Source organism: Poecilia reticulata, linkage group LG3, assembly GCF_000633615.1.
Source record: "Poecilia reticulata strain Guanapo linkage group LG3, Guppy_female_1.0+MT, whole genome shotgun sequence".
In the NCBI taxonomy this organism is placed as follows: Eukaryota; Metazoa; Chordata; class Actinopteri; order Cyprinodontiformes; family Poeciliidae; genus Poecilia; species Poecilia reticulata.
This window is the reverse complement of record NC_024333.1, coordinates 18,385,297-18,409,612: the sequence shown is the minus strand read 5'-3', so window position 1 is coordinate 18,409,612 and position 24,316 is coordinate 18,385,297. Positions and strand designations below refer to the sequence as shown.

Genomic DNA, 24,316 nt, shown 5'->3' with positions numbered 1-24,316 from the left:
CGGAATTCAGTAAAAGCTCCCTCTGCTCTCTGGGAGGTTTTTTTCCCCCTCAACAGCTTGCTCCCATCCCCCCTTCCCCCTCATCCACTGACATGTTGGAAGAAACATATGCTACTATTCCTGCTTCCTGACAGTTTGCACTGCTTCAGTAGGATCTTGCTTTGGGAGGAAGCAGTTGTCTGGAAAACAGGGAAGATTAAGAACTGAAACTGATATCAGTGCATTGATATCAAATGGACTAAATCGAAGTATTTTTTTTTAACGGGCAGTAACTGGTTGACAGCCAGAGCAGTAATATTTTTAATGAAGTATTTCTTATGCATTATACAATTTGTGGTGATAAAATCAGAACACATTATAATAACATTGTGAGATTTTCCTAGATGTTAATAGCTAAATCAATCAGTCTCTGCACTCCAGATGTTTAACTGAGCTCACAGCCCAATATGCAATCTTCTATGTTGTATGTTTAGCTGAAAAAATAGATGAGAAGGCTAAATAACATTTCAGTTTGCACAGTCCATATGAAGTGGAAACAAATATAGTAAAGACGGCTACATTGATTTGGAAATTGCAGGGTTAACAAGTGTGGATGATGCAGCCAGTAATCCCTTGAGAGTGACTGGTCAATTACAAGTAAATTAATTCATTAATACCCAAGAACTTGTTACCTGGAGTAGGTTTAGAAAACTTGCCTTCAAGGGAATGACATTTTTCTTTATTTATGTCGAAGACCTGTATTTTGAAAAGTTTGTACCAATTATTTATTCACACATAATCCAATCTGGTGTAAAGCAATGGTTTCTGGAGTGAAAGTCTGGACCCACTCTGGTTTATGAAATCCACATAGCATGGCTCCTATATGCTTTTAAAACGATGATGGTGGATTGAATCTGGTTTATTTAAATTATGACAATTCAGAGCGAATTTCATCTCAGCACAAACAAGCCCCTTTGATAAATATGTAATCAAATCAGTTTAAGATATTTCAATTACCATATATAGGCAGATTTGCGTTTACTACATACATTTCAAATTTTTCAAATGTTTTTCTTTAACAGTGGCCTTTAATTGCAGCAGATCAGACAGGAAATGGGTAAGTGGCCAGTTAAACCATACACAGAGGACTAACGGCCTCTGTATACGGGGCGGCTGCTCTGCATACATCCCAGTTTGATCCTAATTATATGACAATACGGTCAAATTCAGTTTGTAATGTCAGTTGACAAAAGTCAATGACTTACTAAGATTCTAGAGTCTGAGTATTTCTGCAGATGTCAGGACTGCGTCTTGTGCTGGATATCTGAGGTGAGAGTACAGTTTCCTGTGGTGCTCCTGTGCTGCTGACCACTTGGTCAGACTCATGACCCTTTAGACCCTTTAGTGTGGTATGTGTGCCAGGTTGAGGCCTCCACCTGTGACTTCCACCTGTGGAGGTTTTGAAAATGCAAATCAAGTTGAATTGTGTTAAATACACCGGAGAAATCAAACAACGTGATCCTCACTGTGCTCCCTGCTTTGTCAAAATTTCATTGGATTTATTGAAGCAGGTGTGTGTGATTGCATCTTTAATTCTAACTCCATGGCAATAAAACTGCAGAGGCTCCTGATATGTGCCTGTTTGCTTACTCAAGTGGGCCAACAGGAGTCTCTGCAGGATCATCATAATATGGGATGTCAGGGCAACATGTCTGTAGTCATTGTGGATAAATGAGTGAGCTTTCTGTGGTCCGGAGCAAGGCAGGATGTCTTCCACAAAACTGGAGCCTTCTCCTGGGTCAAACTGAGGTTGAAGAGGTGCTGCAGAATCCCACAGAGCTGCTCTGCACAGGCTGTCAAGACTCTGTCTGGCATTGACACCATCTGGCCCTGCAGTCTTGTTTCAGTTTAGTCTTTCCAGCTGCCTCTTCACCTGACAGACAAGTGGAAGAGGGAGGGAAAGAGAGCAGCAGCATCTCCTGATTGGATTGAAGACAAAATGTAGAAGCAGAAGAACCTATGGTTGAGGTGGACATAAAACATTTGAGGTGTGTCGGGAAAGCTGTGGGTGAAAGGAGAGTAGGGCTGTGTAATTTTATTGATTCTATGATATTTATCAATATTTTTTTCCCTCAAAGTATGGATTTTTCATCCATGAGTATTGATACATTAAATCCTACTTTGAGTTCTATGTCAAATCCACATGAATTAAATGACAGCTATCACACGGCATTTTTTACCCAGTTGCACATGTACATTAATCAATAGTATTCTCTGCCACTGTTGTTTAGGATCATAGCGCTAAGGTTAAATAAAAAAATAGAAAAAAGGGGGGGATCGAGAAATAAAGCATAAAGGTGTTCTTTAAAACCTTAAACTGTTTGAAGTTAAAATATTGTAGTTTCTAATAAATTTGGAATGATAAAAAAAACACTTAGAATAAATCACACTTTTTCATTATGTATTGTATAACTCATGAGATATACATCTCTCTGCTGCTTATACAGTTCTTATACCACACTTTTAGTTGAACTTCAGACTCATTCACCAAAGGTCAAAGAAAGTCCAGGAATGTACAAAATGTAGATTTTTGATATTTATATTAAATGAGGAAAATCAAATTTATCACAAAATGGGATTACTTTGAGGATCTACCGGTTTACATAATTAATAACATTAAAACCTTATCTTTTACTGTTTTAAGTAGTTCTTTGGTATACAATGAAAGCTGGATGCTGGCCTACTTGATTTCTGCCCATCATCACACTCTAAAGCTATGATTACTCTATAGTTATTGCAAGTACAAGTTAAAATCTCCCAAAAATCGAAATCATCTTCTAGTCGAATGACTGTGATTGTCTGTCTGTACTCGATTTTCTGTTATTTTTCCAGAAACTAACACTAACTAGTACTGTGCACTGTTTTTAACAGAGCTCTTCTGCTGTACTTTGTTTAATGATGACTGGGTTTCTGTGTTGGTTTGGGAATTCCAGGTCTCTCCCTAGTCTGCTCCAGGCTTCAGCTTGGAGAGCCCAACCGCCAAGATTGATCCGAGCAGCTGGAGCGGCAGCGAGAGCCCTGCCGAGGACATGGAACGGATGAGCGACTCGGCGGACAAGCCTGTGGACAACGATGCCGAAGGGGTCTGGAGTCCTGACATAGAGCAGAGCTTCCAGGAAGCCCTGGCCATCTATCCTCCATGTGGTCGCAGGAAGATCATCCTGTCAGATGAGGGAAAGATGTATGGTAAGTACAGATGTGTGTGACTTTAAGACTAAGCTTCAGAGCATCTGTTTTTCTCTAATCTAAGAAAAATGGGCTTTGTGTTTTGGACTGTTTTTTCTTTCCTTTTTGGGAATCTGGTTGAGAATATCAACATGACAATCTTCTCTTCGTCTGAAGCTAGAGGCAAAAACATCATAAGCTTACCATTAAGAGTGAATCGGCTCCATCAGATGTGCATGAAATCTGCTGGTTACCGCTATGAAAGGTTTTATCTCATTTTTGTCCTAGAAATTAATTTAAAAATGTCCAGATTTTTTTGTTTTTGTTTGTTTGTCAGGTTGTTTCTAGATCATAGGAAAGGTTATACACTTACACTATACATTCAACCACATTTGTGTTCCTCTTAAGACCTAGTGTCTGTATGTATGTCCAAAAGGGGAGCATTGGTATTTTCCAAATATTGTTCTTAGATCCTTAGCTGTGCTTTTCAGTAAAATAGGGTTCAGTGGTGACCATACAGCCAAACTACATGGTTCACATGAGTGCAAGTTTATGAGTAAAGCAACATGAACTATTAGCCAGAAGCAGATGGTACCATGGCTGCCACCAGCTGTACCCCCCTCTCTTTGCTTCGCCCTCCACTCCCCCTTCCCCGTTTCTGGCTGGGTGATGTCATGGAAAGAGGGAATATTTCTTTTTGTGGTGTTGGACTGTCTCTCAGCCTGTCAGTGTGAAGTGAAAGCAGAAAATCCCGCTGAGCATTAGCTTGCAGCTGTCATGCGACCCCTCCGGCCAAACAAAATGTAAATTTCACGAGTTGCATTGAGACCTCTCAGTGGCCACTACAAAGATGTAAGCTCAGACAACACCTCCCTCCCCACTGTCCTTTCCTCCAGCTTCTCCAACCCAAACAGAGTGTAGCTGTCCATAAATCCGGCTTTCTGCTGTGGATAAAAGCAGGTTAATTTTATTCTAGTTTCAAATAAACAATCCTAAAAGGAGGGCATGTTTCTGCTTAATACTAGTGTAATTTTAACAATATTCACATGCCCTTTCTGACATAATTGCAACTCGTCAACTTAAATAATCCAATTTAAATCGCATACATAATTATACCCTGCCAGATGTGTCTCTTTTTGTTTCAGAAAACATTTGTGTTTTGAAATGAGCTGAAAGACATTTTTTTTATTTGTGGTCTATGCTGAGGAGACATCTGCATCGTTGTTCGGAGGTTTGTCCTACCAGATGTGCTCTGGATCTAGTTACAGATGTCCCGCCAGTAGCAGTGGCCTCAGGCTGTGTCCCTTTCTTACAGCATGAGGACTATAAGAGGCACCAGTACACCAGTATTGTGGGTTTTTTTTGGGGGGTTTTTTAGACATTGATGGGTGAGGAGAAAGAAGCGCAAAATGAAAATGGTAAAAATAATACCTATATTAAAAAAAAAAAATGGGGATGTTTTTGAGCACTTATTTTTTTATTGATGATGCCATTGTACTCTGTCTCTGTAAATCAAAATTTGGTTGTAATGTGTTGCAAACTACTGAGTGCTTGTCATTTCAGCTTTGCAACGATCGCTGCGTTTTTGTAGCAGTCTTATAACAGAAAATATAACCTATTCCCAACCTCCATCAAGTAGATATCCGTCTACTGTTATAACAAAAACAATCTGTTTTGTGTGAGGAGCGTTGTTAAAAGAATCCAGTATGTGCTCAAAATTGAAGACAATTTGTCATTGAGCTCTTTAGATTGTGTAAAGGAGCTAGTAAAACATGACGGCGCTGCTGCTGACAGTTCTGAATCAGAGTGCTCCACTAAATTACCTTTTTTTAAAATGTCAGTGAAATTAGAGTTGTTATGAGTTTGGACATTTTGTTCCACATTCTTGTTCTCTTACATCACTGAGAGTGACTGTTTTGGCTTGACTTTTTTTTTTTACCTTGTTTGATTTAGCAGACCTTTGGTAACACTTTCTAAAAATGGCCCTGATTTCATGTTGTGCCCACAGAGATGAAGTTGAACTTTGGGCTGCATTTATAGAAATAAATAAAACATATGCAGAGTTGTTTTAAGGTAAACTTTTATCACCTGTTGCTGCATACTGTAGGCTACCTGACTGAAATAAGGTAGCCTACAGTAGCTAATACCTTTTTCATTGTTTTTGGAAAGACAAATTCAACAGTTTGTAATTATGACCGTTTGCCAAAAGATGGTGATACGTGGAGATATTTTGACTAATTTGATTGTGATTTTGATGCCATTGAAGACTCCAGTGAATGTAACCTTCATTCTGATATGTTTGTCTGTCTTTAACATAAAACGACAAAGAATTTTTCCAATCGTGATGCAAGCTGCGGTTGCAGCCCTTAAAACACACCCAGTGCCAAAGAAAACCTCTCATGGCATCTGAAGTAAATGGTGGCAAAAAGAAGACAGGTATTTTGTAGTTTAGAGACTCTGGGGATGGCATAGTGTTCCATACACAGAGCTCATCACAAGAGCTGCCCTGAGTGCCCTTAAGCCCTTTGTTATCCTGGGGTAGAGTGCAGTTAATTAGCAGTCACTATAGCAACCGTGTTGCAGTACAAAACAATTTCTAATTTCTGCTTCTTAGCCTATTGTGGTGTTTACCTGAAGGGCTTCGAATGTGCCGAGACCAGTGTTGGCTGGCACTGCGCCTTTTGTCTGGGGCTAATTGTGGCAGCACTGGAAGACACTACATCTGCATTTACTGCTTCACTAGTGCCGCAGTTTACTTAGGAGAATATGCTTTTAAAAAAAAAAGTAATTCAAAATGGACGACACCGCTGCCTAGCCAAAGGCCCAAGATGCGACACTTGCATAATTTACCTGCTGTGCGCGGCTGCATTCATTTATCCTAGAAATAGAGATGATAAGTGACACAACACGCTTCACTCAAATTCTATGTTTATTCATTGGGTTATGTATTTGCTCTTCCCAGCAAGCTAAATATCATTGTCAAATATCTACCAGTTACTGTCGAGCAGAAGCAAACCAGATTTTATGCCATCTGTAGACAAATATGCTAATACTTCAGCATATTTATTAACATTAGTCCTATTTGTTAGTGCCTTTCTGGTAGGGACGTTAGGAAAGATCAATAGTTTGTAATAGTCATTATATTACATCTAATGTTTTCTAATAAAAAGTTGCAGGACCAGTAATCAAACCATTCAGTTCAAGTCTCCCTTTAAAATTGACTCAATACATTAAGGACCCAAATCAAAATGTTACGTAGTTTGGCGATTGGATCTTATGCCTCCATCCACATGTCTTTTGATGTAAAGCTGTTCCTATCATCATTCTGCTGTTTGCTCTGCCATCTCATCAGAGGTCCAGCTCAGACCCCTCCTGTGGGAACTAAGTGGCACTTGGTTTGCAGAGATGCCAAGGATGAGTTAGATATAATGAGCAGACCTGGCTTGCCCCTGATGGCCCAGTGCTGTGCTCCTCTGGGGCTCGTCTCATCGGGCCAAGCATGCTCCGAGACGGAGCGAGCGGACCTGATCCCCCCTGCTGGGCAGATAATGAGGAATTCTGGGATCAGCTCAGGCTCCCCGAGTCACCTGCATTCACTCGGAATAGAGTGTGAGGAACTTCATTGCAGGAAAGGCATCACACACCTCTAGAATAATCCCTCGTTTGCTCGCCTGCTATTGTCAGTAAGGAACTACCGTGTTTTCACACACCACGATGGTGAAAAAGTACCAATTATTTTATGAGTTGTTTCTTCAAAGAAGTAACTTTTGAACGTGTAAATGGTATTAATACAGCTATGGTAAGTTATTTATTCAGTCTGCTTGTGTCAGTATGGAGTCATGGACGAATAATTTTATGTCACCTCAAACTCGGGTCTCACTTCTTTGCAATGAATAGTCATGTGATAACAGAAATATAAATTTGAATGAAATGTATTCTAATAATCACCATTGTTTTATTGTTGTAGTAAAACTACCCTAAACAACATAAGCATAAATGTCCTAGTAGACTCTCTAAACATCAAAACTGATTAACAAAAGGGAAAATGGATGAACTACAATTTAACAAATTGGACCTAAATGATTCCAGAAGTCTGGTTTTGACATTTTTTTAAAAACAGTCTTGCAAGTAAATGTAATATGAACAATATACTTTAAATAATGTGAAATTGATGTTTTGAAAAATAATTCTTCTGTCATTTAAGAATAACGGTATAACATCTTGGCACAGGTGTCAGAACCTGGTGCATGTGGTCAGATGTAGAATATGTTCATTGTTCCTCACGAGCTTATATCACTGTATTTATATTCTTGATATGTCACTGGTTTTAGGATAGTTAAAGCAGAATAATAGCACATGGTCTGTATCTATTCCTTCCAGTTGTTTATACAAAGAAATGGCATTGTACCTTCCATCTACACGGCTGTGTCTCCACACAAATCTTTATGGATGCAATTTCTATTTTAACATATAATTGTGTCTCCCTGTAGGTTTCTGGTTTTACTGTTATTTTTTCAAAGTATGCATTTAGAAGTCTCAACAAACGGATCCTTTGGGCTCCATTGAAGACTGGCTACCTCCCTTTGTAAATGGGCTTGCAGTGAATGGTTAGATAGCAGGCTGTGGCTCCGTGCCTGTATGAATCAGGAGTACTCGGGGTGTGTCCCTGCTCTCTGAGGTCTGTGTGAGGCCCTCTGAGCCAGGCTTCTGGTTTCAGATTGCATGTTCCCAATTGGCTGCTTTTGTTTGACAAAAACACAGTCAGACTCCAGTTTCTTAAAGATGCAGTGTCACTTTTGGTGCTCTATTTACAAAAACTTTGCAGTTTTTTTTTTTTACTTGATTGCACAACATCCCAAAAATAAAATACTTATATTCTGATGAGACGGTGTAAAATTGATGGCACAATTTTGTGCAATCAAAATATGAATGGAATTTTAATGTTACTGCTTTGCTCTCACAAGAACATGGGGACAACACTGAGGCGCTGACACGGGCTGTCATCTCTTTCTGTGCTGGTGTGGAGAAAGGTCTTTAAATACTGAACTGCACCCCTGGAAACAAAGAAGGTCTGTAGCAGTCACTGTAAGATGATCATTACAGTGCTGTTTTATGATCTAATGCTGAAACCGTATCCTTTTCTAAATCAAGTCAAAGTCAAAATGAGACTTATCTTTCAGCTCATACAGCAAAGAGCACACCACAGAAAAAAAACTAAACAAAATGACTTTAAAAAACACAAAAAGATTAAAACTACTGAATATAGACTAAAGCTTTTGCGATGCATAACAAATTCAGCATCATTCTGAAAGAGAAGAAAGCAATAGAAGGAAAATGATTATTTCGCACAGAAAATTTTAATTATAATTTTAGGGGGTATGTATTTTACATTTCATCTTGCTGTAAATTCGACCAGAAGAATTAAAAGAATAAAATTGTAATGTATCTTTCATTTTATTTCGGCCCTCTAATTTGCTTATGTATTTTTGAAGAGGCCAATAAATAAACTTTAACTGAATTATACCTTAAACGCAAGCCCCCCTTCCATCCCCCCTCCATTTGTGTTCATAATTACAAAACAACGTGCAGGACATGAGAACCCGTCATGACCACAAAGTTTGACTTTTCATTTATACATATTGGTTGCAGCCAGCATGTCTTTCTCTGTGCTCAGATGCTGAATTGATCCTGAGAGATTGAAAATATTGATTCGACTCAGTGTCTTACTTTGTTGTGGAGAAGAAGGCCAGGGCACCTTCCTGACTGTTAGCACCGTGTTCACACGTTGGACCTGCCACACTGCCAGTTCCTCGGGAGACTCATAATTACAGCAGTCCTTTCAGATTAGTCCAGCGGCCAGCCCAACTGTGGCCATATATTTCATCCTCTTTTGCCTCTCCTGAGAGGCAGACCTCCACACAGTGACCATGGCAGCCTCTACAGTAATGTATGTGATGATAAACGCGGCGGCTCCTAATTGATAGAGTGATTCAGACAAGGCCTTGCTGTGCAAATTGGTCCCCTGTGAGTATATTGCATAGAGTTGGGGCCGTAGCAGGTTTCAGCTCCTGCCTTGTTTGAGAGGCACAGAGCCAGGAGAGCGGAAATAGAATGGGCTTGGACCCGCTGAGTGATAAAGAGGCTGTCTTTACGTCTGTGTACAGGCACAGTTCAGCAGAGGTTGGCTGCTGTAATCCCCTCAGTGTCTCCAGGAAGGCTCAGGTTAGTGACCTGCTGCTTTGTGATGTCTTGTAAGATTTTCAGAGAACGCCTCACCTTTAATCACCCACTGCTCAGCTAACACATTAGCTCAACTGCTCCTGACCCAGCCTCTGCAATAAAGCCTTTTATCTAGCTCAATAAGGTCATTTGAAGTTAAGTATTGATTTCTTTTGCTCTTCAGAGAAAAATGGATTTTTAAAGAGCTGTTAATTACACTTGCTCACTGCGTTATATCGAGAACTTAATTTCTGTGACTGTATTTTGTAATCCTGGCTGATACTCAGGCGTATGTCAAATGAAACATTTGTGTGCGAATGAAGCTGAATGCTCAAACTGAATGATGCATACATACCCAGAAAGCAAAAATTAGGAGCATGAATTTGGAAAATGTAACAAAAAATGTTTTCTGTTTAGGTCAGTGAAAAACGAGTGTCAGTGTTAGCAAAATGCGACAAAACTGACTTTGCATTAATGAGAATTTTATATAAATGGCGGGAGCTAAATTCCTCATGAAGAGATAGATCGTGGCTCAGAATGACGAGAATTTAACCTTATAAAACCAATTCAACAAAACAGTGCCTTTGAATTCTGATTTTACATGCAAGTGAACAATAAGTCAACACTTTCGATGCAAAATCACCACAAGAGAAGGATCCTTCTATGCATTATTTGGTAATGTATCATCATTAAAGATCATGCATTTAAGTTCTCAATGCCACTAATATGCAGATGAATCCTTGATGTTGACACTTGAAATATAATTTAATTACTTGAAAGGAAAAGTTTCCTAAAACTGGGGAGATAATTTTGTTTGTGAAAATAAGCAGAAACCAAGAGCATCATCACAATATTGTGCAAAAATATTACTGCGTCACATTTTCCTATCATGGTGTCACCCCAGTTTTGTATTCATTTAATCAGTTTGACTTAACTTCATATTTTATATTGGCCAGTTTTTACCCTTTTCTCTGCAACAACTCTTGCCACATTTAGATAAAGCTTTCATCTCATGATCTACATTAGTTCTGACCACCTCTGGGATCACCTAAAACCATCCAAATTAAATTGATCCTCTTCTATGGTTGGCTATTATCCACCCTAGAGGTTAATCAGAAAGCCATAATCCTTAAACTTTGACAACTTTCTGGGAGTAAAAAAATATACTGCTCAAAAAAATAAAGGGAACACTTCAGTGTTCACTTAAATGTTAGTGTTTCCTTTATTTTTTTGAGCAGTGTAGAAACCAATATAGATGGCTACACTCAAAATAATATTGGAAAATATGTTATACTTTATAATTTTTTATTCATTGAACCAAGAGGCATTAGCTGATTGTGTAAATCAAACCATCAACTTAAACAACAGGGATTCTCAGGATTGCTTTGGTGAATGAGAAATATTCTGAAGAATACAGAATAAATTTGCACTAAGGGAGAAAACAGTTTTGCCTCGGTCTGTTTTCAGTTTAGAAATCATTTCTTTGAAGTAAATGAAACAGTCTTAAGTCTGTGGCTTCTTGTTTCTGCTTTCTGCCCCAAATGGATCAATTTTCAACAAAAGAGCAGGAGCTGCCACATGTGTGCGAAACCAGAAAACAAGAGTCCCTCAGAGTTTGAAAACTGCTGCTTACAAATTACAGCATGCTATAGGACCGCTATAATAATCACCTCCCAGTGTAAAATTGTTACAATCTAAAGCCAAAGTACTATACAAACATTGTTGTGTTTTGTCTCCTTCTCAGTTATTATGTGTGTATAAGTAAAGACTGAACCAAAAACACACACGCCACATTAGGAGAGGATGAAGCTTAAAGCTTTGTGCTTTCCCCGCATTCATTGAGATGGTTTTCACTAGTTTGAGAGTGTTGTACAGGGAGGGATTTATGTTGTGTGGCAGAGAATAAAGCCGGCCTTTGTTGTCATCGTGGCGTCACACATGCACCAATCGGCCTTGAAGTCTTTCTCATGTGCTAACACTTGGAGCATGAGAGCTCAACAATGCAGGATGTTAAAGCACTCTTTTGAGGTCACTGGTGGATCTTATGATGAGCAGAGATCTAAAATATTTGACTTTAGAGTGGGGGGAAAAACGAGATGCATGCGATTTGTTTTTGTGTGAATAGTCATCAATAAGCTAACAATTTTGCCTTTGACCTTCAAGACATGTCTAACATAATGCTGTGAATGGATAGCATGTGGATTTTCCCTTATAAAGGGGACTGTCAGGTTTTCTTTTGAAGCCTGAAGTGAGTGGTTCTTCTGTGCCTGGCCAGCTTTGGCTTCCTAGTGATATTTCAAGTAAATGGCTTGCTTCCCCCTTTTCCTGTTCCCAAAACCTGGAGCGAATGCCTTCGTATTGTTGGCTTGGTCTTTTATGATGCTAATGTTTGTCTGAGACCACCGAGTCATCTATCATGGATGACAGGAGAGCTGGGGCACTGAGACAGTCAACTGCTTTCACACCTACACACACATATAGAGAAAGGCATTAAAATGAACCCTCAATTGGATACACATTTTACGTTAAAATCATCCATGTTTGTTTTTGTAAATCAGATAAACCCCGTCTTTTGCAAGTCCACATTGTGGTTTTCCTAGTGTGCCGTCACCTAGAGTCCAATTATTGATCTCTGACACTGCACAGCATACTTCAGGGACAGAAAAGGCTGGGTTTCAACTTCATTCAGGACCCTTCTGAATAGAAAAAGGCAGCTGTATTGACTCTGAAAGCTCTGAGCTCAAAATGTACACGTCCCCTGAGTTGTAATATTCCCATCATTACTGCCAAGCAACAGCTGTTTAACAGTATAGCTATGGTTGATTGATTAATCTGAAAATAAGGTAAATGTCAGTGGTATTGTTTCTCACTAAAGACTAGAGCCGGATGTTGACGTTCTTATACACAAAGGTAACAGTCAGCTGTCAGCTATCACTGATATTTGCTTTGCTGAACTTCAGTCGGTAGGAAAAAGCACTCTGATCTGCTTCTCTGTGTTTGGAACAAGTCAAGTTATGCTATATATGTATTTGTATAAAAACCTAAATCAACATCACACACAATGTATTTTTATCTACAATCATTATCTTAAAAGAAACAAAAATCTTGTAATTCATAAAACAAATTGAGAGAACTAAAAGCAGAGAATGGGCTAGTATCAAATTCTTATAAACTAACCTCATATGAAAAGAAGATTTTTTTCTATTGCTGCTAAAATAACATTGATTATAATAATAATTTTAAAATTCAGTCAATATTATTTTTGATAGACAGAATTAAGCAAACTAATTACACTATAGCGCTCTTTAAAATAACTAAAAAAAAAAAACCCAACTAAAATTAGTGTTTACAAATAATACAGATACCAGCTGATGTAAACAGAGTAATTTGTCAGGCTGCATCCCGCTGCTTAACGGGCAGACCAGCTGCAGCTAAACAACTGCAGTTTTAAAATGGCGTTAACTTAATGACAGAAATTTTTGAGTTTACACAACATTACCTTCTGTGTTTTGTACAACCAAAAGGTTTTTTCCAAGTAGCTGGATTGGTCTTTTTTATGGAAAGTAGCAGTCTTCTCCCAGGAGGCTGACTGGTAGTGCACAGCAACAGATGGAGGAGTGGAGAAGTGTGTTCACCATCCAGCCAGGTGATGTTTTGATCACTGAAATACTTTTTAATTAAAACAATTTCAACCCGAAGGAATAGTGTACTGTGAAAATTTAGCCTGATTAAAATCTGCAACTTTTTAAGCCCTCGGTATATTTTTACTGTGAAAGCTTGTAAATTAAAAGGATTTACAAGATGTCATTTGTTTCCCAGTTTTCAACAAAAAAAAAAAAAAAATTCATTATCCTCTCTACCCACTCACAGTTTTTGTTTGTTGGGAAAATAAATTATTTGTCCTCCTTCTCGTTCTTAAAATTACTTGTCTTTATTGGAGGGGTTTGGAGAAAGTCTGTTTGCGGTGTCTGACTTCCAAACTTGGACCGCTCACCAACACTCAGAACACAATGTCTTTTGTACTTTGGCAAAAAAAAGTTATTTCACAAAGAAGCCTTTATTAATCTACTAGGTTGCTTTCAAAAGCTGTTTTCCTTTATGCACAGCACATATTAACATGTTTTGTTACTGTGGGAGAGCTATTAATTGTTTTTAGCTTTCTCGTGAACCTTTTAATGTTTGTTCATTAATTTTTCAGTGTTTAGGTTTAAGTGAAATAGAGTGAGTTGCAAAGCATTCATAAGCTGACGTACCACTTTTATGTTGCTGAGTGTTTCCGACAGACAAAGAAAAAAAAAAGATCAGGTAATCGATTTGGGAAAAAAAATGGCTTCATCCAGCAGTTGATAATTTTGTTACTTTTATTTGACTTTAAAACTTAGAACTACTAAAACCTCTAATTAACATGAAAAACAAATATGGTTTTGGAATGCCTTTCTAAGTCAATTACAGCTTAATAAAATCTTTATATGTGCTTGCGCTGTCCCTCTCTGCTCTGTTCGATCAGACTCCAAATACACTGAGTCAATTTGAAGCCACATGTATGCAGGCGATCTGCCGGATGATTCTGGGCCAGGCCCAGATGTGACTGTGGTTGTGCCTGCATTAGAGGGAAATAAAAGGCTGTTACAGGAAATGGATGCTTTTAAAAGGAGGAAAAGGGGGAAAAAGGGACCAGAGCATTAACCTGTTCAAAAGACTAAACTAAGTCAGTTTTTGACTCGATATATTTCATTTAAATTTGATTGGGTATTTAGGTTGTGCAGGATTTTTAATGGCTTTTAGGCTGAATAAATATGCAGGCCATTATGGTAAAAAAATGAAAAAAAGAGATTTAGCAAAGCTAACCTTGTTTAGTAAGCTTCAATAAAAATTCAAATAGGAAATAAAATTTAAGTTGAAAAAATACAAAGTTTTAATGCTGGGACATTATTTGAAGTTGATGCAAATAATGAATATTAATAAATAAATAATATTCAAATAATGAATATTAATAATGAATATTAATCCTCTTTGTATTAATATACAGAATATTTTATTTTGAAATAAGAATGAACTACTAAGTTTTACTTTGTCTTTCAACTGATTTACACTCATTTCTAAAAGCAACAAGATGCGTACAATGTTGTTTGATGAAATTTCAGAAATTGTAATTTAATTAGTCTGGATTTCTAAATAATCCAGACTAATTAATCTGGAAATAAATAATCCAGATTTATTTATTTCTAAATAAATCTGTATTATTTAGAAATAATACAGATTTCTAAATAATCTGGATTATTTAGTCTGGATTTCTAAATAATCCAGACTAATTAATCTGGAAATAAATAATCCAGATTTATTTATTTCTAAATAAATCTGTATTATTTAGAAATAATACAGATTTCTAAATAATCTGGATTATTTAGTCTGGATTTCTAAATAATCCAGACTAATTAAAGGATTATTTAAAAAGTATTTAAACATAATAGTAATAAAAATAAATAAATAAATAAATTTTGTTATGAAAAATAAATGTGCTATAACAGAAAATAATTTAATTTAATCATTTCAAAAAACAAGTGTGGAAACATAGAAAAATGTTAATTCTCATTTAAAAGCCCCAATTTAAAGGGTCTATTTACCTGAAAAATATTTGCTGGTGTTGCATTGTGTGAAGAGGTGAAGGGAGTAAAAGGCTAATGCTCTATAGATTTTCAAGAGCTTTGGCTCTGTTGGGAAGCTCAGAAAGCCAAGGTTTTTTCACTTTAAAACCTTGTGACTGTTTAAGAGAAAAATCACAATTTCTTGAATGGCTCTGTTGTACATGCAGCTCTGAACCTCAATAAGCTCATGGAGCGAGTCATAAAAACAAACTGTTCTGTAGAGACAGCAGTGGCTCTTAACATTTTAACTAACTTGTGCTTGAAAACACTCACACTATGGCTACAAAATGCATTTTGTGTACACTTCACACAACAACACGTCTTTAGAGACAGAAGATAATAGTATTTTTTTTCTTTAACTTTTTTTTTTTTTTTTTACAGCAGTTGGCAATGAAACACTGGAGACTGTTTTGCCATTTTTACATTTCTTTGATTACCAATGCAATGCTTGTCTTTCTGTTTCTGATTTCACTATAGTGTTATTTATTTGAGCCGGAAAAATGATGATTTATGTGACCCAACCCAACAAAGATTTAAAAGATGCACTGAAAAACTGTATTATTTTATTTAGTTGCAACATGGCACATTATTTCTCACCATTGTAAGTTCAATATAGACAATACTTCTTCAAGTGTGTTCAGACTAAGAGAGAGTCTCTGTGTGGGAAATCTTTGGTTTGGGGGTTTGTTTCATGTGATTTTTATTTACACAATTTACACAAACAAATTGCATGAAAAGTCTTCTTTTATTAGCTATGTAATTATAACTATGAGAAAATACCTGATGAGTAAATATTGTATTTTACAAAGCCATTGTAAGGTAATTGGTTGGCTTGGTATTCCCAAGAGATGGAGCCTTTTTCATGTTAAGGAATACATTGAATGCCTGGGTGAGAAAAAAATAAAAAATAATTTTCTAGGGGACTCTTTGAGAAAGTTGAGCTACCATCCCTTTGTGGAGTTACTGCAGGAGCGCCATTCATATGTGATGGATCCTCCAGAGTAATTAAGATTCATGGAGGAAGTTCACTCAGACCATGGTGGAGGATTCCTGCTCCACAGAACAGATCTTTCCAGGAGAACCACAATAAATGTTTAATCTTTTTTTCCACTGCTTTGACTGACAGGAAAATCCTACAAACAGTAAATGTTTTCTGTTCTGAACAACTTTTGGTTGCTGGACTTTGCTGTGGACTTAAATTGTAACAAAAAGCATTTTAAACAAAGAGATGACTTTGTTTAAAATTCCACAAAAGAAGAACCACACTTTTATATAGTTTATATATTGAAGTATTTAAAAATAGATATTTTCAATCAATTATGCAGAGTTGTAAAAAAAAAATTAAATATTCAGTTTTTGATATAATGTTTGTGATTACAATTCACCTTTTAGAAAAAAAAAAGTAACTAACCATAATTATGTTTCGAAAAGAAAAGATGAAAAACACATCACATCCTACACAGGGTTGCCTGTGACCTGTCCTAAAGAACTAATGTCCTGCAACTTTTAGATGAATCATTTCTCCAACACACCCGAATCCAGTGAGTGGCTTGTTACCAGGACTCTGACATGCTGATATTCAGCCATTTGATCCAGGTGTGTAGGTTCAGGGATGTAAAAGTTGCATGATGTATAGTAGCTCTGGAGAACTCGACTTGGACCTTCATTCCCTACCCCGTGATTGCCAGTGTTACCCCCTATTGTTTAAATAGATACTGAGTATTCATTCAGGTACAGCCCATCTTCAACTCACCTTACCACATCTCAACCAGATTGAGATCTTGGTTTTGGCTTTTCCCAGGACTCTTTGGTTTCTTCTTTGGTGGACTAACTGGTATGTTTAGTGTAATTGTTTTGTTGCAGCGTTCAGTTGTGCTTCAGTTATTTTTAGTTTTTACACAGTCCTGTATTTTTCTCAAACATCCTCTGAAACATGATAGAATTAATGATGGATTCTGTGATATGTCCTCCACCTGTGGACTATTTTTAGTAGGCCGTGGAATGGCTGATTTAAAATTCTTTGGGGTTGAGAATCCCTCTGCACACTCATAAGATGCCACAATCTTCCTTCTGAGGCCTCAGTTCGTGTCATGGTGTTTACTCACTCCAGCAGTCAGTGCACACAAGATGAAATACCTGAATGCTGAGTAATGATGTTCTGATCAAATGCACCCGATGTGAACGATGTTTAATTTTGACCATGTTAAGTGGACATACATGCGAGTTTCCATACTGGAATTTGCATTTTTAATGCACTTGACCATTTTTAAAGGTGTGGTTTTTTTTCTTTCAGTTTTTATTGTTAAAACATATAAAATCTCTAAATGTCCACATGTGATCACAGGACGCTATTCATTTTGTTTTAAACAACTTTATGTATTATACAGTTGCAAAACCAGAAAACACTCAATTAAGATTATATTCTTGACTATTTTTTTTACACTTTGTTCTTATTTATGAGTATTTGTATGGTACAGCTACACTTTTGATCGGGGTTAACTGGAAAACATCTATACATCTGTCACAATGTATTTTTTCCCAGAATCATCAGTATTGCATTTTTCATTCAAAAACCTTACAGCCTATGAATAACTTTCCGTAACTTGATAAATAGGTTCTTGCAGACTATTGTCTGTTATACAATTACTTTCAGTGGCCTTTGAGTCAATATATTTTATGTTAACAGCAGAAGACTTGAGTTTAAAGCTTATTTTTATTTTTAAGTTTGCTCCACTGATTTATTTAAAATAATATTATATATATACCCAAATACTTAACAGGTTTTCATTTGTCATCTCTTAGTAGGTGTATATTTTGTAACTATCAGATGTGGGGGGAAATGTATTTTTTGTATGTTTAATGTGTATACTTCCATTTCCCCCCCCCAACTGCTATTGTTTTGCACTGAAGAGGGGAAAACATTCAGGCTTGCTAGGACCCACTGGGCTTTTTTCTCCAGCCTGGTGAAAAGAATGAATTATTCAGCAGTAGGCAAGCTTTCAGCTGCCCATTTATGTGCTTTGATGTTGGAATCAGGACTTTGCATGAATGCCTGTATTGTCATGTTGTGTGTCTTCTGTGTATGAATTACTGAAAATGATGCTGATGTCTGCTTCATCAAGTAAACTTTGCAGAAAGTGCAAATCCCCAGATGTTGTGTTTTTAATGTGTGAGGTCATGTGACGAGGTCCGGACTGGCCTTGGGTAAATGCAGCCTGAAAATAATGTCAGGGTCGACCAACCAACTACAGCTAGAAGTTGAATCCCAACCTTCTACTGTTTAAATAGGAGAGTAGATGGAAACTGCCTGGACCTTTTTTATTTAATACTCTGAAGATAGTGAGAAATAAAGTTAAAGTTTCAACTTTTGACTCGTGACTTTTGACATTGCTCTTCTATACACATCTTAGGTGTCAGCCATACACACAAGTTGATTCTTTTAATGCAAAACCTTAACAAATGCGCACGTGTCAGCTCTAATGAAGATCGTTTTATTAATTTTTGGGACTTGAAACTTAGTAGACGTTGTGACGGACCTTTTTGTTTTGTTTGCTGCCATCTCTACTGCTTTGCAGATACTGGTAGTCGTTATGATTCAGGCTACCTGTCCTAAGATCTTGAAAAGATGAGAGCGTCCATGAACCTGGTTCCTGTTGGCATTCTTTTTTTTGTTTTACGTTTTTAGCCCCACACAAACCAAAGCTTCACTGATAATTCATTAATCCATAAGCCTATTTTATTGACTTAGCCATATCATAAACTCTCATGCCAGAAGTGAGAACCATGAGATAAAAAAATTAATAAATAAATCAATTTATCTGTTATCTTTAGGTGTAGGTAAATAAAAGTATACCAGGTGAGGACAAATTGAAGATTCATCGAGGACCTCTCGCACCCAAAGCGAGGGAGGTCCTGAAACTTTAAATAATGCTGTGGCCCTAAACATTTTTGTGTTTAGGTTTTCTGACACTTTATTCTTCAGGCAATCAAATGATTAGCTTAGATTACATCCTAAGATGCTTCTGGAGTCCTAAGACTGCATGTCACAGAATGCATGGAAGAAACGACTCTTTCAAATTAGAGCTCTTAAGTGACTTCTTCTCAAGAGAAGGTCTCAACCTCATTGTGCATTTCCATGATGTGAACAAAGATGTCCTCCAGAGAATATCAGATGTCTTCTCTCCCTCCTACATGCAATTGTGAAATTTCCTCTCATGTTCTCTTTTCTTTTGTAATGTGTTGCCTTTGATGAAAAAATATTTTCCCTTGGATTCCCCAAGATATGCTTTATTAATACACGTGCTACTTTGTGATTCACTTGTCGGAGCAACAGCAAGACCTTTTAATTGATAATGAAGTATAGCTGGAGAAAAAAAAAAAAGCTTCATCCTGACTGGGTTTGGCAAATTTAATGGAGGAGTACTGCAGTGCCATGGCACTGGCTGGCTACAGCTGGACACATAATTAGAGTGCCTCCCTATCGATAATTTGTGTAATAGTTTTGGTTGGCAGTGTGTTATTACCATATGAAAGGGCTAAGCAGGGTCAGTGCATTGCTACAGCAATTAGAGCGGAGCTGAGGGCAGAAGAATGTTTTGGGTGGTTGTTAATTGGAAATTTCTACAAAGCTATGCTTTAATTATAATTGAGTCAGGGCTGCACTGTTTTAAACCCAATATATTCAGTTGCCATTATTTTCTGTAATAGCATGAAAAGCTAGGTCTGTTTCCTTTCAAAACGTTGGGCTTTGAAGAGCCTGAGGTGGAATTAGATTAATTTTAAAGGCTCTGCTGCCACTGAGCTTTTTTTTCTTCCCATGCTAATGGAGCACAGTGTTGTCACAGCAAAACTGGATCAGATTTGTTAAAATGTACATACCTTATGCTTTGGAAGTATATAGATATGCATCATCTGCTGTATATGAGATTATTATATAACTTTGTGAATTATTTTAGTACACCTTCCTTGGTAAAAGAAATAGTTTTATTTTCAACAGCTACTTTAAGTCAGCTGGAATGTACAAGAGAAAGATTTGGATATAGTACCAAATACAAAAAGGTATTTTTGGGCCTTAATTTTTCCATACTTTTCATCCCAAAAAAAAAAAAGCAGAATGTAGAGTCATATAAAATATCTGTTGTTATTTCTGTCATCGCTGAGAAACCAAAATTTGAACACAAACAACAAACAGTATTAAACACTGCAGAAAACACAGTCGTATCTTATTCCAAAGGTTAGCTCCATTAGGAGTAACACACTTTAATTCTCTTAAATTTATATTTTTATAACAACTCATTTGGATTTTTTTTGTCCCATATTCAAACATATTCCAACCAAGCTTTTTTGGGGCAGGGATATATGTTATGCATATACAACCATCAAGTATCTTTTGTTTGATGTTAATTTTCTTTCACTATTGAATCATTTTTGAGCTGACAGATGTAAAAGTGTTGGTTACCTTTTTTCAACATAGAAGGAGAATCATGCTTTGGAGTTCTTGATAGAGGAATCATAAATCCAATAAAAAATTAAGAATTCATGCATTATGCCCATTTATGCATAAAAAGCATATACCTCAAATTTATATTTAACTTTAGATTTAACAAAAAATGCATCACAGTATAGTCTCGAGATGCATTTATAGAAGCAAAGTGTTAAGATCAGTCACCTGATTTACCAATCTCTGATCAGTGTGATAGGAAAATTTGCCCATTCCAAACTTTGCATTTCTATCTTTTTTCTCTTAGTTATTCGAATCTGTTTATCACGCTCCTGTTGTTTCAGGTCGAAACGAGCTGATAGCCAGATACATCAAGCTTCGGACTGGAAAGACAAGAACTCGCAAGCAGGTAAGACAAGTGACAAGATGCTCCTCTCGAAGAGGTATTGTTTGCTTTTCTTGAAGCCAACAAGAAAGCTAAACAACAAGGTTTAGTCAGTCGATTCATGGGCTTCATTGGAGTGCATTGATCAGGATGTTTAGAACCTATTATTAGAACTCGCAGATAACAATTACATATCAGATGATTTTTTTCTCTTTTTTACTCTAACAGGGCTGTTAGAGTAAAAAAAAATCATTAGAAAATACACCAATTCTAAATAAAAGCTAATTGCAGCACAGACAGACAAAATGAAGGGATTTCCCTCTGCACTGCTATTTTTATTCTTTTAGTAATTATGTTTACCTCAATCAAAGAGGCAACATTTACTTAATAACATACAATTCTTCTATTCTGATTTTTCCATTTTTTTTAAACCTTCCTCTTTGTATGTATCTATCTTAAGTGGGGACCTTGAGTAGGCAAAACATTAATATTCAGTTAGAAAACTTGTTGGTGAAATTTAAATGCTACCTTAAGCCAAAATTTGCCGAGGTGTAGAAGAATTTTGGGCTGGGTACTTCTAGTACTCAGAAAGTATCTCCAAAATAACCTTGGGTCAGGATTCAGATCCTCTTAGTGAAAAAACAACTTTGATAACAACTGGCCTAGATATTACAAAATACGTTTCTATTGCAGAAGAAAACAGTTCAACTGAATTGTTTCTGCTTATTTTTTGTATCTGTGACACATTCTGTTCCCACAACTATTGAAGCATTTAGTTTTATTTACTGGATCCACATACATCTGCACTCATACAAGCAAATTACTACCACTTCGCTCTCTCTTTTATTTTCAAGTGGGATGCATTTTATCACATGAAACAGCACTAGATACTCAGCAGACACACGTCTTATTGTTTGACAAACAGAGAAGTATTGATCGTAAAAAATAAAAAATAAAAAAAAATATTTGTGCAAGCTTAGTGTTTAAGACTTTTCCACACGACGGTGTGGGACATTTTGACTCGGGGCTTCAATTGAACTGTGGTTTTCCAAAATATCTCTAATCTTTAAAGACAAAATAACATTTCACATCAATGAATTGTCTTGTTTTCTTGTCCTATAAGGATATTGCTTATGGATATGATTTTTGGATCAAAGTGAGACATCATGGGATTTCCTTAATGATATTTCAGGAAATTATCAAATCTCAATGATATTTCCTTTTAGAAATAGAAATCCCTCAAGGACCACCTTAGTGAATGACTATGATAAACAAGGTGGTGTCTGCAGTGACACTCAATCCCTGAGTGTGTATTGATCAGTCTGGACCGGAAAGGCTGCATGGTTTGCTGCTCTGGGACACAGAATTAGGCTCGGGGGTTGTTGTTTACACACAGCTACAACAAGAAACGCTTCTTTTCCTGTTGGTTGTGCAAATTGATATTGTAAACAGTCCCATCACATGCATAATGGTTTATTTACGCATTCATAGCACAGTGCAATAAATAAATGAGATGTACATGTAAATTTTATGTAGTTTTTGTCTTTAATTTTATCCATGACTTTAATGGGAATATATGTGGGAAAACAAGCTGAAGCTGCAACAACTATCTGATTATTGAACCTCATTTAATTTTGTTCTGTAAAGAAGCTCAAACCAAAACATGCATGATTTTTGATGCTTAATAATCAGATAATTGCTGTAGCCATTGTTCAGATGCCAAACTAAGGTAGGTCAGTCTTGATATTTGTGTAAATTGCATGCATATTTTTTGGACTACTAGATTGAAAAGGCAGCAACTGCTGATGCTTTTCCATTCAATCCCTTTACTTCTGTTACACTATTCAACTTAAGTGTGATTTGTGTGATTGGAGTCTACGCAGCCCACCACTCAAACCTCCTATTAATGCACATTACTTTTAATTAAAGTGCTTCTACACTACCTCATTTCTAAGTACAGGATCATTTTGAATGGTGCGAGCGGCTAAGGTAAACTTAGCTGCAGAAAAGGCCTTCCTCGGCACCAGCAAGATACTAGACCAGCCAATTTTCATTCAGCACACAGTGGATCACATCTGCGAGCTCTTAATGTGTGCAAAAGGAGCCTGCATCTTCCCTAATCAGCTCACTTAAGTCACGACAACACACTGTACATCACCTTTATTGGTTGTTAGCTTGGTGTGTGCTTTCAGAAGGCTTCACTTATGCTCCTTCAAGTGTTTTTAAACAAAGAAAGAATCTGTGATCCACTCTGAACCTTTTTTGGGGTCTTTCTTGTTTTTTTATTGTACTTTTTCTCTTGTTTTCCAATGGAGGTGTCTAGTCACATACAGGTCTTAGCAAGAAAGAAAGTTCGAGAAATCCAAGCTGCCATTAAGGTACGTCTGGCTTTGCCCAGTTGCAGGGGGCTTTTCATTGCCATGGTTACAGGCTCTTCCTTTGTTTTCCTCCCCTCCCCTACCCCGCAGGTGTCTAGTCACATTCAGGTTCTTGCCAGAAGAAAATCTCGTGAGTTTCATTCCAAGCTAAAGGTATGCGCTTTTCTGCTTTTGGGCTTGTTGGTTGCTGTGCATCTTAAACTTCTTGTTCCTGTGGTGACGGAGTGAATGCATGGTCCTCTGGTTCCCTGTAATCCCTGACCCTCTGCTGACTGTTACCTGTTCAGCCTTTTCTAACGTCCCTTCCGTTTCTTGCTCATCTTCTCACCTGGTCATGCTTTCACTGTCCACCCTGTGGGTTTTTTTCAGTTTGTTTCTCTTTATGGGCCATTGCTTCAACAGCAACTGCACATCAATTTAAAATCTATCAAGCAATAATGAAATTATTATTATTATTTGTATATATATTATCCAAATGAATGAATATTTGGGGGTTCCAAATATTTTTTTTATTAAAAAAGGGCAGCTATTACAGTCGCTTTGTTTTTGGAAACTACAGGCAGTCGAGATTTGTTTTTAGAAGAGTGAAACCCATCACTCCATTTAAGCTAAATTTAAGGAGGTTAGCTACCAAAGCAAATAACACTGAGAATTTACAAGGTTAAATCAACTTCAAATGACTACCATTTAATTACTGATTTTGGCTGCACACCAGTTGGAAAAGACATATGTGCTAAGTGAATTTTAAGATAACAATATGACCTGTGATAAGTAAACAAATACTTGAATAAACAGTATTACTTTCATTCTTTTCTGGGTTCTTGCTAATAGTGAAGCCTGATAAACAATCTAGCTAAAGGAAAGAAAATACACATATTTCCATCTCAACAACATGGTTTAATTAATGTCTACATTTACTATTTTGGCAGTAAAATAGATTAGTTGTAGTTTCTTACTGACTACCAAATTTTCTCCTAAAATATTTTCTGCAGCATTAATTATCAAGTATTTTCAAATATAATATTTAATGCAATGCAAAAAGTTC

At 36.9% G+C, this 24,316-nt stretch overlaps 1 protein-coding gene across 6 annotated transcripts in view; it reads left to right on the top strand.

Moving 5' to 3' along the window:
• tead1b (TEA domain family member 1b) overlaps nucleotides 1-24,316 on the top strand; it is a 49,237-nt gene that overhangs the window by 11,111 nt on the left and 13,810 nt on the right. For 2 of the 6 annotated variants that reach the window (XM_008405296.2, XM_008405295.2), the window contains exons 3-6: nucleotides 2,973-3,225; nucleotides 20,853-20,917; nucleotides 23,209-23,271; nucleotides 23,362-23,424. In XM_008405296.2, coding sequence (XP_008403518.1) covers nucleotides 3,069-3,225; nucleotides 20,853-20,917; nucleotides 23,209-23,271; nucleotides 23,362-23,424 — 348 coding nt within the window. In that variant the 5' untranslated portion in view covers nucleotides 2,973-3,068. Of the gene's footprint in view, nucleotides 1-2,972; nucleotides 3,226-20,852; nucleotides 20,918-23,208; nucleotides 23,425-24,316 lie in introns of all 6 variants that reach the window. The other 4 variants (XM_008405300.2, XM_008405298.2, XM_017304151.1 and 1 more) reach the window with 3 other exon arrangements.